We start from the raw sequence: 18,224 nt of genomic DNA, 5'->3' as shown, positions 1-18,224 counted from the left end.
AGAATGGATAAACTGGAATACGATATAGTGATTGATTGATTGATTTTGAGTTTTACGTCCCGTTTAGCAGCGAGGCTATATGAGACGTGGACCTACTGATTAACGTGGAATCCGAACCACATGAGCTCCCGCCGGGAATCGAACCCGGGTCTCCCGCGCCAAAGGCGCGCACGCTAACCGCTTAGCCACGGAGGAGCTCAAATACGATATAGTGATTTGATTCCTTTTTCTTCATGGCAAAGCTCCCAAACAAATCCATGAGGAAATATTTGCAAAATATGGTGAAGAATATTCTTCGTATACTGCACTTGCTGAGTGTGAGTGGTACAGATACTTCAAATTTGGTTGCACGAACATAAAGGATAAAGAAAGATGTGGTAACTTGTCAACAGTAATGATCAGATAATCCGAAAAGTTGAAACCTTCATAAATGAAGCTCGCCAGATGTTTATCAAAGAAATATGTCAAAACGTCCACGTTTAAGTGTAGACTCCATGGAAACGATCATATATGATCAAATGTATATATTCAAGATGTATGAACGGAGGACCCCACGTATGCTGACACCATTCCAAAAGCAATAAAGACTGAATTGCTCAAGACAATTGTTGGAGGAGCTCATTAATCAGGACACATTTTTTTTCCGACTATTGACAATGGATGAGACGTGAATTCATCCATTGATCCAAAAAGCAAAGGAAGTTCAAAACAGTGGAAGCATTATGACTCCCTGTTCTTTAGAAAGGCAAAGTTCAAATGTCTGAAAAAAAAAAGTTATTTATTTATTTATTTATTTATTTTAACTTTTGTATGAACGTCGTGTTATCCTTACGGATTATTTACCAAAAGACCATACAATTACTAGAGAATATAACACAAATTGTCTGGCCAAATTACGTGAAAAAATTAAACATAGCAGACGAGGAATGCTGTTCCAAGGCGTGCTCAATGCTCATGTTTCATGATAACGCGCCTGTCCATGCATCCCATTTTGCTCTTGTCAAAGCACGTCAGTGTGACTTTGGCGGATCCTCCATATTCCGTCGATCTTGCGCCTTCGGACTTTTCTAATATGAAAAAGTTTCTGGGGAACAAGCACTTTTAAGATGACGATAATGTCATGTCCACGACAGAAGCGTGACTCAATGCCCAATATACATACTTTTAGAAAGATGGCATTCGTAAGTAGTTACAACGGCGAGGAAAACATGTAACTTTAGGAGGTGATTATGTAGAAAAGGTACAGTATTTCTGCCAAGTTTCAACCTTTTCCGACTATCCGAACTAAGTGAATGGAGGAGGAGGGGGGGGGGAGGTACAGTGACAGTTATAAAGCTCTTATCTCTGGTGCGTGAGGTCCCTGGTTCGATCCCCGGCCAACTGTTCCTGGTAGACAACATCGTATCCATAGGTCTTTTTAGGGTATTCCAGTTTCCTCCCACTTTATTATTCCACCAATTCTTCCATCATTCACTCGCCTTATCATCATCTCCTTAGCATAAAGTGCATAATCATGGGTCGCTAAACTGAAATATTTAATTTCACTTCTAAGTAAATAGGGAAACTTCTCGAGCCCCCTCGTATCTGTTAGTTGCAAGTTGCATGATCAATGTGTTCGGACGAAACTTTGTAATGAATATATAAGAACAACGAAATCTAAAGTAGATCAAAATACTTACTGTAACATGGCTTTCGTCTTTATAGCGGGATCGTCAGGTCTGAAATGCTTGAACTGTTCAACATCTTTCTCTAACGTTAACAGTTGCCTCTGGAATAAAAGTAAAGTATTAAGTAAGAACACAAATAGTTATACAATAAATAAAAAAATAAATAACAATACATGCTGCGACTGACATCTTAGGCTTACGATCATCTTATAAAAATACATTTTCACGGAACAAAGGATAGGAAATGAAGCAACTAGGAGATCGTTTAAGTGATTCATAACTGCTCTCATTACTACGCGAGAATTCAGTATTTGGAATTCTTATTGCCACTACGAACAGGGATTCCAATAAGCCTTGGAAGAAAGATGCCCTGACTTCTTCGGGAACAACTATACATATAGTGTATTCAATATTAATGCATTAATACAGAGGTTGATTCATTTATATTGGGCTGAAGTCAATGTGCAGCTGTATCGCATATGTGCAACCTTTCGCTCTGTGGTCGAGAGTAGTCTGAGGCCGCCGGAGCTGAATAATTCTGGAAGGGGTTCATCGTGGCCCGTTCTGACACTAAGTGCACGGTATCGTACATCGTAGAAATGTGTCAAGTGACCAATTTTCGTGTAGCTCGTGCCGCTGCGAACAGTGTTATACGGAAATATGAGAACATTGTCCTGGGCCCACCACACCGACTCAAGCAGCTAGAATCCGGTCTCCCATAAAGAGAACCCTACCACTATTGCGTGTGGTTCGGCGTATGGTAACCTCCAAAACAGCGTGTGATGGTCTTGTCTTTTCGCTGCATATCGCAGGCGACAATCAACCGCGCCATTCACAGGGATTTACGCCTCACGGTGCCCGCTCTGAAACAGTGGTTGAACGAAAAAGGAACTGCAGGAGGTTGTGTGAACGTCATAACGACGATCGGTGGAAGTTTGTTGTTACGCTTGATGAGGTGTAGATATACCTCACAGACTGTGGTAAAGTTCGTGCAATTACATACTGACCTATTGACCTCAAGGGTCGAAGCACGTTCTTCCGCCAGTGCGCAGAGCTTCCCAAAAGGGATCATGATTGTGGTCGGTTTCTCATACAGGCGCAAACTGCCTCTCCGAAAGATGGAGCACAGCATCAAAGTTAATGCTGCGTAATACCAGACTCATGTACTGACTAAAATCTGTACGCATGAAATCCCAGCATTGTACGGACAAGACGTGAACATCGTTGAACTGCACCAAGACAAGGCAGTGAAAACATCGCTGGAATTCTGTCAGCGGATGGATCAGGAATTCTCTTCTCTGACATCACTGTCAAGAATCCAAATGCCAACCCAATGATCTATTGTACAGTCCGCAGCAAAAACCTGCAACATGAGCATGTAAGTTTATTGTGAAACTACGCCAAACAGCGCAGGGAATCAACATACCCTCTAAGTGGTACGAATCACGCCAGGAAAAACCTCGGCATCCTCCCGTGTACACTTATTTTGGAGCAAAAGATTTCGTCGTTTCACAATGAACTTACATGCTCATGTTGCAGGTTTTTTGCTGCGGACTGTACTTTCGGACTCCTCAATCTGTGCCTGTCTCATCATCGAGTATGCACTGTCTCCGGCCTGTGGAAAGCCTGTAAAGAGGAGTGAAATGCAATACCCATGGTCTAGCTGCAATGTAGTCTTCTGTAATGGAAATTCTGACGCCGGGCAATAGTCAGTAAAGGTGGCCTGCAGGTCGAACACAACTAGTGGTGGAAATACGGCATTTCCTAGCTAAGTGGCACATTCCAATTCGACTCAATATAAATTAATCAACCGCTATATTTCAGAGTGAGATTTGTTAGTCTCTATTTACCCTTACGGCTAACTTGCCTTACTACTTTCCTTTTAATAACAAGAATTGGCATAAAATGCAAAATTCTATAGCAAAGAGGTTTGGAAAGTTTCGTATCATACGGAAACAAAAGGTGAGAGGTTCCACTTACAAGCTGCCTCAAAGTTCTTTTATTGTTTTAAAGTACAGTTTGGATTCTTCCTTCCTTCTACTGTCGCTTCTCCCTCATATCAATTTTCTCTTTCTTTCCTATTCTTTACCTGCCTCTCTCTGTGTTTCTATTGGGTACTTCTTTCAATTCAATGTTTCCTCAAATTGTCCTTGTAACTCTTATTTGCATCTGTGACGCTCTGATCATATCTTTTGTTCAAACTTCATCTATACTACCAGCAACTTAATACCTGCGGTTCATACAAGCTCCATTTCAACATATGAACTTCCATGTAAGAGTTCACAAAAGCCTGATAACTTACATGGCTCTCTCGGCTTATTCTCTGGTTATGTGATACAACTTGTCTACAGCACACATACCTAGAACACCGTTCCCTGAGCAGTGTTTCGTGAGAAAACTTACAGGTAACCTGTTACAGCTATGAGGAGGCAGACATTGAGTAGTTCAAACAGTGTGGAATACTTCTGCCTATGCTCCGAACAGCACGTAACTCCTAATGGAAGCAACGGGTAACGGTGGCTCAGTAGTAAAGCGTTGACTTCTGGTACCTGGAGTCCTTGCTACGATCCAGCTCGCGCCAGGTGAGCTTTGTAGTGGACAAACATCGTGTGCACGGGTTTTCTCGGGGTTCTCCCGTTTCCTCTTACTTACTTCATTCCACCATTTCATTCATTTCTCATCATCACCGTCCTCTTTAGCCTAGTCCGCATAACCCTGGGACGTAAAAATTAAATATTTCATTTCATTTCATTTCATAATGGAAGCGTAAGGAAGGCTGATAGTAAAACACTAGAGGTAAACGGATTGAATTATGACACTATCACTAAAACGTAAATCATCAAACCCAATTCATTCAATCCTTCTTGGAAAGATTAGGATTTATTTATGAAGATGAATATATTATCGGATATTTAATATGCCAGAAAACGTTAAATTATCCAAGGAAGTTTAAACCCAAGCGACATTATTCAATTTTCCATACCAACGAATCTGGTAAGATTCAATGCCCTCTCATTGGTCTACTAGCTGGTATCCATAACTGAGAGATCTGTGGGTTTAAGACTACGAGAAGTATAGTCTACTCTGGGTTCGGGTTTTACTGAAGAGCGTGTGCATAATATGAAAAAGTAGGATAAGTAAAGTAAATTTAGTAAGATATAATACGACAAAAATTATGTTTCAAATAAGGCGAGAAAGAAAAAAAAAACGAGTATGTTTAATCTTTTTTTTTTTTCTAAAAAAAATTAAAGGTAATGTAACTGGCTAATACGCTTGCCCTCGCCCTCGGTGAACGAGGTTGTGAATTCAACTGAATGTACTACACTACCTCAAATGCCATTTGCAAACTGTAAGTGTCACCCTATATAACCTACCTCACTGCTGACAAAGGGTTTTAATACAAATCAACCAATCAATCAGTAAGTTTAAAAGAGGAATAAGGACCTAAAATCTACACTGATACATCTACTGCTCAGTTGCTTATCCCAAGCATCGAAAAGTTGATATAAAAAATAAAAGGAGTTACTGGCTTCAGAGATCGAGTACAAGTAAATTAAAAACTGCGATATAAATTACCTGTAATTTTTCATCATTACTATTTACTTACTAATAAGATTCCAGGAAAAAAAAAAAAAACTGAATGAAGCTATTTAAAAGGAACATGGTTATCTTCAAAAGGAACTCAAGTAGTTTACCGGTTAGTTTTATCGCCTTATTAGTGACAGTTAATTACTAATGCGCTGTGGATGGCACAATGCCAACACTATTAACTACGGATACACATCTTTCCTCGAACCAGACCTGACACTGTTGACTTCGTTGATCTCACAAAAATTGCTATTCCAGTGTGACTTGAGCGTTGGACAGGAAACTTATCTCAACGAGACTTACGCTAACAATTTTACGAAATGGTTTTAATTTACATGTTTATTTTTTGAGTATTCGTACATTATCATTTAACTGTTTTATTATTTGCAGTTTAGTGCTTCTTCTCAGCACCGAGACTATATGGCACTTGGATCCATAGGTAACACAGAATCCTTGTCATCTAGTTCCAATCGGAATTAAACCAATTTCTCCCACAACGAAGATCACTATATTAACCATGTCCAGGCACGTAGCCTGGATTTCGTAAGGGGGGAGGGACAGTCCGTGATATGAAATACTGTGATTTTCACACCAGGGACTCGATCCTTCTAAACTATTTTTCTGACAACATATATTGGTTTGTTTAGCCAGGATTTCGCAATGGGGGAAAGTGGGGGTGGGGGGAAACCATGACATGAAATATTGTGGTTATTACACCAGGAGTTCGATCAATCTAATTATTTTACTGGCAACGTATATTGGTTTGTTAGGATAATAAAATTAGGATATGTTAATAAGTATTTTAATAACAAACTCTGACGAAATTTCGAGCAAAAGAATATATTAAAAAGTATTGAAAAAGATGTTACAATATCTCTGTTCCTTCAATATAACTATTTTCCTTACATTATAACCACAACTATTATAAAAAGTACATATTCAAAAATGTTTTGTCGAATATTTTACAACATCTGCAATCTTTCCTCTGTTGAATCAAATGTTAACAGAACTTTGTTTCCACATGACTTTTTGTTTTTATTATTCCGTCAACTACTGTCTGCTCCAAATGACAAGTTAAAAGAGTAGTAGAAAACTGTTTCTGAAATAACACATTTGATACTGCAGAGAAGTGATGATTTAAAAAAAACAGAACGGCACTATATTTCATCCTTCCTTATTTTTTCCAGTTTTGTTTCGAAAGGGGGTCCGGACCCCCCACCCTTCTTGGCTACGTGCCTGTCATTTTAATTTATAAATATAAGACAAACGTTCTTTTCAACACCAACGATGAGAGACAGAACTTGCTGCTTAAAGCAAATCCAAACCACTACTCGATTGTAACTAAAACGTTTCGTGCTCCTATCTGCGACCAAATATGGGACTTCGCGACAGTAAGCAAGCTTGATAGCCATTTCACACGAAAAGAGCATACTTATTTGCAACAAAAACTAAACTTCTAAATTTTAAAACATACCAACTGTTTCTCAAGTTTAAAAATAAAAAACGTAACTTACCTGTAACTTGTCTCTAAGTCCAGGTAATGTGTCCCTGATATGATTTGTGAGCTGCTGATTTAAAACACGTTGCAAGTATGGTGTTCCTAATCTGTCCGCCATGTGCCGATACGATGGGTGACTGAAAATAATAATAAATAATAACTTCTCGAGCACTTACATAATATTAGAATTACGTAGTATTTCAAGGCTGGCTATCACTCGCAAATTATTTTCCATAACCGACAATTATGGCGCTATAACATGATACAAGCTAGTTGTTTCCTACAATTATTTGACTTTTCTATTAAGAATATCAAATATTTCGCCTAGATGTTTACGCAACTCGTTAACTGTTAAATATTTTGCAATTTGCATAACGTTGTGGGAATTAGCGTGACAGCCTGACGAGAATATTTTTGCATTATATATAAGATAGTATTTTTGAATTGTTTGGACAACTCTTTCACCACTGTGTTTATTTTATACAATATTATTTTTTAACTGTATTTACTGAAACTGAAATTTATATAAATTAATTTCTTGAAGAAAATGCTCCTCAAAAATCTGCATCAAAATAATTGATCTATTTTTAACTGATCCAAAAATATTTAGTTAGAATTACACTTACCAAAACCTAAATAGTGTCATTGAGAAAATACAAATCCTACTTTGTTAAAACAGGCTTACTATTTAAATCGAAACCTCAACAGAACTTGAATTCCCATTATTTTTATATGCCAAAGTTTCCGAATTGTTTTCGACCCATCAGTCAATTTATTTCAACAAACCATGTTACGGAGTCAAAAGTAATTCATTAATACTACTGCATTTACAAATAATCGAAAATAAAACCATACTTTTTTAAAAGATTAATTAGCAGTAATCTCTAATTTGAATTGTCATTATCTATAAAATATACAGTGTGTATCAAAAGTTCTGGGCCAGAGGCCAACTCCGTTATAAGTAAAAATACGAGAAAAATAGAAAAGAAAGTTATTAGAAATTAGTGGTTTTAAATCTAAAATTGTGAAATTTTTCCTACCACGGACCCGCTTGGAGTCCACACTAGTAAGTGTTGTATGTTAAATGAAAAAACAAAGTTGCCAGTTCAGCAGGCTGTTCCCTTGGGTCCTCACCATACAAACAACACAGCATTGTTGGGAAACGGTTTCGAAGTGTTTAGTTTCCCTTATACAAGAATGTGTGCGGTTCCGTTCCGTTCGAACAGCCTGCTGAACTGGAAACTTATTTATTTATTTATTTTCATTTAACGTAGGGCGAAACTTTTTGTAACATTTTCTATGCCGAGTACTGTACAGTCATGAGTGGTATGAAATAAGCTTGTTTATGACGAGTACTGTACACTCACGAGTGGTATGAAATAAACTTGTTTTCAAATGTAAACCACTACGTTGCCATTACAAGAATGGTTTCGAACCAATACTGTAGATGTTTCGCGGGTACTATTACAAAAAATAGTCAAGCTGTATAGATTTTCGTATAACATTTAATTAAAAGGAACTTACCTTAGAAAAAATTTCCTTTCCGCCGCTAAAGCTGCTTTAATATCTTTTCTTCCTTCGATATCTTTTTGACTTCTGTTGACGACGCCTACATAACCACGACGTAAAGGGAGTAATTTATTTTCTAGCACATCACGAGCATCCGTCCCTTCATCCATGAGATCTAGTTTTGTTATCACACCGATAGTTCGGATTCCTACACAAAGTCATGAGAAATTAGGAAACAATTGTAAAGAACTCGTTAAACTATAAAATGTCTAGGAAACTGCTTCTCTGATAATAGTAATCTATCTCGTATTGACTGTAACATCCTACGCTTATGACATTGATAATACATTTTGTATTTAGGTACATATTCATGCTCAAATTCTGCGCTTTGATAAACATATTTTTATGAACAATTTTAAGACAAATATACAAAATGCAATAAATCATTTGAATTTTAGAATCCTTATTACAACCTTAAGCGAAAACTGAGAATGGAACTTGCATCTAAGACAAAATGTAACACGTACAATTCCATTGAAGACAAGAAAGTGTTATCTAACAAGTGCAACAACCAGGTGAGCTACATTTTTAAATAAACGGACAAGAAGTGGATTTAAAAGTTTATCTACGCAAGGAATACATCGAAATATAAGAGTTCTCACAAAGTGTTCTAATATTTACTTTCTAATTTTGCTTTTTAATATATATATATATATATATATATATATTAAAACTTAGTGTGTCTCTTTCATAGGTTCATAGAGGTATTACTATCTTGGTATGACCTTATAGGGACTTCATTCTTCATTTTAATTTCTGTTGATTATTTGCGTTATCTAGCTTTCAGCTCCTTCCTGCAGCATTAATCAGAGATAAACTTTGATTACACATCTGTAGAGAAGATTCAGATTACGCTTATTAAGAAAAATAAATCGAAGCAATAATGTTACAATTTGAGGAAATATCCTTGATGAGTAATCAATTTTTTCATTATTATTATTATTATTATTATTATTATTATTATTATTATTATTATTATAAAGGTTTCCGAAGGAGACACATCTACCTTGAATTTTGATTGTTGAAGTAATTTCGAATGAAATCCAACAAACAAAAAAGCTTTCATAATACTAAAATCAATAAACCAACTACAATGAACACTGACAAGAATACCTTCAGTCAGACATATTTCAGACAGTTTTAGAAAAAAGTGCAAACTCTGAATGTGGTCTAATATACACAAAATTAACTGACTGAACATATTTTCCTTTTATCCCTGAAAAAATTATAGCTGCACTTGGCTATTGAAGTTGTTGAGCAAAGTTTTACTATACTGAGAATATTTTGTTTTCTTTTTAATTACTTATTATGTTCTCTATTATGACGTTTAAAGGCTCATTCAACTTATGAATTAAAATAGGAACAAGTTTATCCGAAGAAAAGTCGAAACCGGCTCATTTCTGAGTTACTAGCTTTACAATGTATGGATAAGAGCAATTTTGAATCTACACTGAACAAACAAATGTTTCACTGGAATTGTTGTAAAATGAATTAAGAGAAAACATTTGGACTAGCCACAGGTATCTGTATGCTAAGAATGTTGCACAAGGAATTTTTATTCTATCTTTAATTGATAATTATTTGAAATTCCCTATTTATTTTAGCTCCTTCCGCAGTGTCGATTACTATTAGTTACTCTAAATATAACTTTTTCTAATTGCTTCCTTTAAAAGAGCGTTCCATCAACAGGGTATCTACTAAAATTCCAAAATGAAATTTCCTGACATTTTCGTGACCTTTTTTTAACATACTCAAATGCGAATTTGGGTTCGAATTAGACCGAGTTTTCATGCATGCGATAGTAGCATGCTTTGCTTGCGATTTGGTAGCGTCTAAAGCCGACCATAGACATTTTCGGTGGTCGCTTTTCACGTTTTATAGAACAAAATTTTCCAATCTGTACCTATATTTGTACAGATAATTATAAAAAAATAAATAAATAAATAAATAAAATAAAAAAGTGACCTAAAAGCTAAATTTCGTGACTTTCTTGACCGTTTTCTGATTTCATGACTTTCGTAACCGATAGACACCCTGATCAAGTATGCTTCTTTACGTTCCATGACAGTAACTTGATAGTTTCACAAAATCAAAGCGGAAATCAAAATTTCCAGCGTTGCATTTTTCATCACCATACTCTTGAACCACCATCTACAATGCGTAAAAATAGCTAATTTTATCGAGTTCCGACCACTAACACAACAGCTGTTCCACATTTTCTGCTGAAATAAAAAAAATATGTCGGAAGCTCAGCGGCTTCCATGTTGCGTGGCATGCGGGAATTTTTCTCTACGCTTCAGAATCGTTGCTCTACATCTATTACCAACTGTCCATTTATCTTCCCCACTTTTATTTATTCTTAAAAACTTCAAACAAAAAGAATAAATCCTAGAGCTCAAAAGTACTAGGAAATACACTGAAATGAACATAACGTATTTCTCAGGTGAAACTAATTATTTCCTAAACTCCTACCTACCCAGGTATGGTATTTACTAAAACGTTCCAAAAAGCCAAGAGTTTTTAATTCTTAACTGTGACATTTCAAGAAGTTTTTTATCATCCAGGTCACTGAGGATAAGAGATTTACAGTTAGTTTCCTCATTACATTCCAGAAGAAAAAAGTACTTGGCCACAACTTTTAAGTTTAGTTTCAAAATAATTGCCGTCTTACTTTTTACCTCACAGGATATGACGTTAACAAGTGATGCACAGGAAGTACGTTTCATGAAACAGTCGAAAGGATGTAGAAGAAGGTCACAGAGTTGATCGAAATGATCGTGATGAGATAACGATGAGGTACAAACGTACGTCCATTGTATTTAGGTAGTATGTACCCTATAGACTCAGTAAAAATACGCCGCGGTGGCTCAGCGGTAGAGCATTCACTTCTGGTGCATGGGATTCTTGGTTCCATCCCAGTTTGTACCAAGTGAACTTTGTGGTAGACAAACACTGTGAGCATGGGTTTTCTCGGGGTTCTACTGCTTCCTCCCACTTTTATTCCACTATTTAATTCATTTCTCATCATCGTCGTTTCCTTTATCCTAGCAGCCGTAACTGTGAGACGTAAAACTAAACTGAGAGATTTATTTTCGTTTTTTCAATAAAAATATTTACACTATACAATTACTGATCAACACCCAGAACTGCTGACAGTTTACAAATTATTAAAATGTAAGAAGAACTGGATATTTCCTTAACAAGATTCCGAGTTACCTATACGAAAATTTATAACAGACCATTCCGTTACAGTGAATGTTTTATACCTTGAAATGCATATTCGACTTTCATAAATCTAAATTTTATCAACTTCATTAACTACTGCATCCCAATGAACCTTTCTTTTCTTTTCTAATTTCCTGCTTAAATTTTCAACGATTATTTATATGCAGATGGAGCATTTTAAATTTCTCTAGAATTATGACCAAACATTTTTTGAAATAGTGTTATTAATTTCGTTATTTTACAAATATACAATTTTGTAATCAGAAAATGTAATTTCTAAATGCTGTAATTATTGAAATGGTATGAACAAAATGTGTAAAGTTCTCGGTATGGATGGAGTAGAAGCAACTAGATTGCGATTCTTGGATTTGATGTTTCGTGGTATAGAACACTGTTTCGTGCTAAGTATAACAAAATGTTGTTAATAAAAAAGATTTCAAAGATATATCCTTTCATAGTAGCTCGTTAATTCAAATATATACCAAAGGATATCTAAATATATATATAAAGTTATGCTCTGTGGTGGAACCACGAGTATGTAATTCACTTCGAGTTCGTTCCTAACGCCTGTACCATCAATTTCAACCTTTATTCCAAATAGCTCGAGCGGATATATGCTGCAGTATGTCAATATGTCCTGCACTAGCATTAGTGAATAAAAGCGCACTCTGTTGCAACAGGAACCTAATGGCATCAAACTGATGCCACACCCGGAATATAGTCCTGACTTCGCTTCTTCAGATTACCACCTGTTTTGGTCCATGGCGAACTTCAAAAAATCGTTACTTCCCCAACCAGCAGGAGACGGAAACAGCAGGGACAGACTTCTTTGCCTCTAAGGACAGGACATGGTATGAACGTGGATTCGAGAAACTGGCAGGAAGCTGACTGCAAACACTGCAACACGAAGGGCTATACTTCGTATGATAACTGCTTCCATTGTGTACTGTAATAAATACAGGTATGTTGTGTTCCAGAATATTACTAGCATTTATGTCTCATCCTTCTAGGCTGAATTTCACATCTCCACCTTAAGCGAACCCTCACATTGGGCATTTTCAGTTTAAAAGATCAGAAATTTGAAAATTGAAGCTGTCCACCTTTTCCCTCCAGAGCGGAATATTCGAAAAGGCTCAAATACGTCTTCTTTTATTTCTAACTAAAAGTTTATATACGGAGTTTTACTCTTGCAAGAAAATGTGAACCTCACTTTACCCCTACCCTCGTTTACGAGGGGTGTCAAAAAAATCTTTCTTAACCCTTGCTTCCGTAATCAAAGGAGTTTTCTGCCCAAATTTCACGTTTCTACCTAACTAGTATGCCTGGGCGTTGATGAGCAAGTCGCTTTTATACCATATGAGGGAGGATCATAAACTATGATTACAAGGCCGATATTTCTGGATTTTCGTCTGTTATAGAGGAATGAGGAGTGTGCGGTAGTTGTAATACATGGAGTTGCCAACTGTGCAGTTTCAGCCACCTACGGAGTTAGCTGTAAGTGAACACAAATGGTGATTCGTTTGGAAAACTGGTCTTGCGGAGAAGTCCGCTCAGTTATTCGATTTCTAAGGACGAAACATGTAACCGCCGCCGAAATTCACTGGCAGCTGGTAGAAGTTTATGGAGACTGTAATATCTCGTCAGCACGTAGCAGAATAGTGTCGAAAGTTTGTGGCTGGTAGCGAAAACGTCACCGACGAGAAGCGACCCAGCACGGCATCAACAGATTTGAACACAGTTCGCGTAGAGGAGCTGATGCAGGATAACAGGAGGATCACGTTACGGCATCTGATGGCAGAATTGGGAATGTCGTTCGGAAGCGTTCGTCACATTGTGCACGATATTCTGCAGTACCGGAAAGTATGTTCCCGATGGGTTCTACATAATCTATCCAACCAACATGAGAAGAAGCGCACAGGGACAAGTCTGCAACTTTTGGAACGGTTCTCCACAGAAGGGAACTGTTTTCGTCACCGCATTATCACGGGTGACGAAACGTGGATCTACCATTACACCCTCAGCAGCAAGTGGTCACCAAAGGAGTGGAAGTACCCTCCTCTTCAAAGACAAAGAAGTTTAAGGTGACGTCATCTGCCAGGAAGGTGATGGTCACAGTGTTTTCGGACAGAGCCAGTGTCATACTCGTGGAGGTTTTGAAAAGAGGGTGCACGGCGACCGCTGATCGATACTGTGAGAGCTTGACACGACCGCGTGAAGCAATGAGGAGGGAACTTCCAGGATTTCTCATCGAGGGCTTATCTTCGTTCACGACAACGCGTGCCCGCACACAGCCCAGAAGACCACCACGCTGAAGCAGTTTCGCTAAGACATCGTTGACCACCCTCCCTGCAGCAACGACCTCGCTCCAAGCGACTTTCACCTGTTCCTGCACCTGAAGGAGCACCTAGGAGGCTGTCACTTTGTTTCAGACGAGGAGGTGAAACACTTTGTGACAACGTGTCTGAACACGCAAGGATAGGATTTTTACCAGGAGGGAATCTTCAAATTCATCCCACGATACGACAAGTGCCTGAACCGATATGGAGACTATTGTAACAAGATGGATTGGCATGAATTTTTAAACCAACCCTCGTATTATTCCAACATCAATTCTTGGAAATGAAATGCGACTAATCAACAGTTGAAGAAGAACAATGCTCAGGAATTTGTCACCCAAAAGGTACCTCACATTTCCAGACAGCTCTGCTTTTTCCCGTCAGTCCAAATAAGGTCGAGTAATTTTGCTACTCTCGAGAGAAACGCCCACTCACAAGTCCTCATGACGATGACAGAGTTTTACGTGACAATGTGAAGTCTATCAATAATCGTCGATTGTACAACTTATTCGAACAATCAGTGTTTTAATGTGATTTCTATTAACTTTTGAACCATTCATTGTATATTATTAACAATATAATAACGCAAAAACTTAATGTTTTCTACGAACTATATTTTAGTTTAGTCAGTGTATTCTTGCGCTGTGAACTGGCAACTATGCAACGCAGGAAAAGGATTGAGAGAGGACTTTCAGTCTCTCTCAATATGTGAAGTTGTAAGTGTATATACCCTGATAGGGGAGAGAGAGAGTATTTACCATAATGTAAAAGAGAGCGTCACTTTTCACCAAGTACATTGAACGTATTCAAGATGTGCTCGAAATAAGCTGATTTCAAAATTTAAAACGAATGTGAATAGTATTTGAGTTTTGTGTATATCAAATGCAATGCGAAAGCAGGAAGCAGTGACAAGTATATAAATGATGTTTCAATAGTAAGGAATTTGTGTTAACAAGAATTGTCCTTAAGCACTTCCCTCACCAATGCAGCGATTTTGCAAAAGAATCTTGTTGTCTGTCAAGGAATGGGACAGTCAATTCATCTCTTTCCAGTAATGGATGTCAACTTTTCGGTAGTGTACCAGTGAATTTTATTTCGTATAGTCGCCGAAACCGTCGTGCGCACTTACGCGTCGTTCCGAAATCTTTGGGCCAATTTCTTTTCGAGTGAAATGTTAAAAGTAATATGAAAATATTAGTATTGTTCTAAATCATATGTAGTGTAACCCACATAGTGCATAATAATACAAAGTTATTTACAATTCTTGTTATCATTTCTGAAAGTGATGATAGTGCTAACCAAATGTGTTTAATACGTTATGCCCTTTTTAGCGATTGAAATATGCACCAGTTAAAACGTATATGCGGTATAAAGTGTTTGTCAGAAGGTAAGGTATTTATTAATAGAGAAGTTTAAACATTTACTTTCGTCTCCCACTACTCGTCTGGTGTTATTCACGCATGGCTGTCCTACCTTGCACTTTTTACAGGTATTGACCAGTGTACCTTAGAGCTGACGCATCAGCGATGGTGGGTATACGGCTTATGCCGCTGATATTTATAACACCCGAATCTTAGGACCGTGGAGGAGTGAAGATACTTGTTTATTGCCGGTTTCTTACGTCATTTTACTAATTTGTGCATTCGAATGATGTTATAAAGGAGACTTTGAGAGATCCAAGGTTCGAATCCCAATATTATTATTATTAGTCGGTCTTCTCGAACTGGAACAAGCAAGTATCGAACCCCATTCCCCTTATACTATGTCGAAAAATAACCTAATGCATGTACTGTCTGCTGGCTGTATAGGTTGTATGTAATAATATATACACCTTTCACTGCATGCTTTGTAACCTTACTCGTAATAGTACAGACTGCGGTCAAGTATACCTCACGAAAACAATGTAGAAGTCTGATGTAAATCTCGTATCGTCAATGGCAAGCATAACGAAAACTATGCTTTTTCTGAACACTGCAGAAAGAATTAAAACTTTTTTTTTCTTCTTCTTTAAACATTCTAGTAAGTACGAAAGTAATTTTCATAATATAATCAGTACACTCCAATTCTTATCTCACCTACCTACTTCATACTTTTTATTTTAACTTCGTAATTTTTAACCAAATGTTTTGTCTTTTGTTTTATTTCGAGGAAAACATTAACAGTGCGAATTTATATGAAGTAACTCCGAAGAAAGAAAGAAAAAAAAAAGATTTCGACATTTTCTCCATATAGCTTTTTTTTTTTTTTTTTTTTTTTTTTTTTTTTTTTTTTTTTTACTTGCAGTCATTAGTAACTACATTCATAAAAGATGTATCGATCTGTAAAATACTCTATATATTACTACTTTCTACCACAATTTTACCTGTCTTTTAAAGACTTTCAGCATTATCATATAAAAATATTTACAAATAAAGTTATATGTTACTAGCAGGTAATCGAACAAGTAGCTCAAAATTAATTTAGAGAAAGTACAATAGAAATCCGCTATTATACTTACGATATTATACCATGGTATTATATAGATACACTACATAAATAACGGAAATATGTATCTAGCAACACATACAGCAAAACACATCATCATGCAGCTTACATATACAACATGCAACGACTATACTACAATGTAAAATTTCCAGTATAAATAACAAACGAAGAATGTCGAATTTACGAGTGTCTTGATTTATAAAATAAGTAATAGCATTTCGATATTAAGGGAGAGGGCATACAGTACTTCCGCTGCGATTAGAAGGGGCGTCATGATAGTTGTGCTGGGGTGATTTCTTTTATAGGTAAATAGAAATACAAAAAGTAATATTTCTGTGCAGTGTTTTTTGTTCATAATCCTACTCTGTAAAGTTTTACTGAAGAACAATTCATATGTATAAATCTTCTCAGTAACTTCCAATAAATGGGCCGAACTTCCCTATAGTCTTCTATTACTTCAAAATAACGTTATTCACATTACGACACAGAGTACTGTACTTCGATCACTTCATCTGTTTGCAAGTTTAGTGTCCCTTACAACACTGAGGCTATATGACACGTAGACCTACAGTTTAAGGTAGAATCCGAACTAAGTATTCATCACATACTTGTACAATGTCTGGAATACTCAAACCTCACAGAAAGTTTTAAGACAAAATTTTAGTCGAATTCTGACGGAACACGGGGTCTTCAGTAACCCTTTCCTCGTTGTTATTCGTAAGATTGGAATAGTTAAGGTTTTGTAAGTTTCTGCCTATGTTTGTATGATTGTATGTTTTATACTTTACCACTGTTATTTTTTTCATAAGCTCTATTATACAGGGTATTCCAAAAGTGTGTCTCAATATTTTGGCAACAGATTCCTCACATCAAAGTAAGAAAAAAGTTCATATGGTCTTGTGCTCAAAAGTGGATAGTTTCGGAATTATAGGGTGCCGAAAACGTGGAACAAGTTAACTTTAGAAGTTCATAGCTCCACTACTATGAAACCTATCGTAGTCGGGTTAAGACATCACTGAGGAACTGGTATGTAACTACCCAAATATCCATGTTTAAGAATGCTCCAGTACTTGCACACCAATTTTTAGAGAGATAGGTAGAGAGTGATCAAGTACTCCCAAACAGCCTCTCTAAAAATCATCGCTCAACTTACTTCCACATTTGTCGATGAACCCATCCTTTGCCACTGTGAAACGCTGGTATAACGATTTTACTCGTGGCTGCCATACTGCAAGATCGTCACGTGACATACTGTGAGACTGAGGCAAACCTAGGCATTAGTTCCACCAGCATATATAAAATATTACATGATCATTTAGCTGTGAGAAAGGTTTGCTCTTGTTGGATCCCACATAATGTGACAAAAACTCGAAAAGAAGCTCGCGTCGATTGGTGCACACAAATGCTCAATAAATACAATGGCGGTGCTTCAGAAGACGTATATAAAATTGTTAACAGGTGCCGAATCATGGATATATGCATATGAGCCGGAACGTAAACAGCAGTCGACTTTATGAGTGTTTCAAGATGAACCACATCCAACAAAAGTTGTTCGCGCTCGAAGCACATCGAAGCAAAGGGTCGCCTGTTTTCTCGGGAAAACTGGTCATGTGGCAACTTGCCTTTAGAGGAACGTAGAACGGTCAACTCTGAATGGTACGCAACAATTTGTTTGCCGGAGGTCTTCGGTCAAAGGCGGAAAACAAGCAAGCGCCGTCGGATCATTCTTCAAGACAATGCGAGCTTTCACACATCTCGTCTAATAACCGACTATTTGAACACAAAAAATCGAATTAATGGGTCATCCACCATATAGTCCTGATTTGGCACCCAGTGACTTCTTGTTCCCGAATGTCA

The 18,224-nt window shown here is 37.2% G+C and overlaps 1 protein-coding gene across 9 annotated transcripts in view; it reads right to left on the bottom strand.

The window, feature by feature from the left end:
- The window catches only part of shi (dynamin-1 shibire), a 139,402-nt gene that overhangs the window by 78,967 nt on the left and 42,211 nt on the right, over positions 1 to 18,224 (bottom strand). For all 9 annotated transcript variants that reach the window (XM_081764772.1, XM_081764774.1, XM_081764771.1 and 6 more), the window contains exons 5-7: positions 8,278 to 8,470; positions 6,770 to 6,890; positions 1,680 to 1,768 (exon numbers count right to left, since the gene is read on the bottom strand). In XM_081764772.1, coding sequence (XP_081620898.1) covers positions 1,680 to 1,768; positions 6,770 to 6,890; positions 8,278 to 8,470 — 403 coding nt within the window. The remainder of the gene's footprint in view (positions 1 to 1,679; positions 1,769 to 6,769; positions 6,891 to 8,277; positions 8,471 to 18,224) is intronic.

Source organism: Thermobia domestica, chromosome 7, assembly GCF_964235325.1.
Source record: "Thermobia domestica chromosome 7, izTheDome1.hap1.1, whole genome shotgun sequence".
Taxonomy (NCBI): domain Eukaryota; kingdom Metazoa; phylum Arthropoda; class Insecta; order Zygentoma; family Lepismatidae; genus Thermobia; species Thermobia domestica.
The sequence above is the reverse complement of the archived record's forward strand: the minus strand, read 5'-3'. Positions and strand labels throughout refer to the sequence as shown.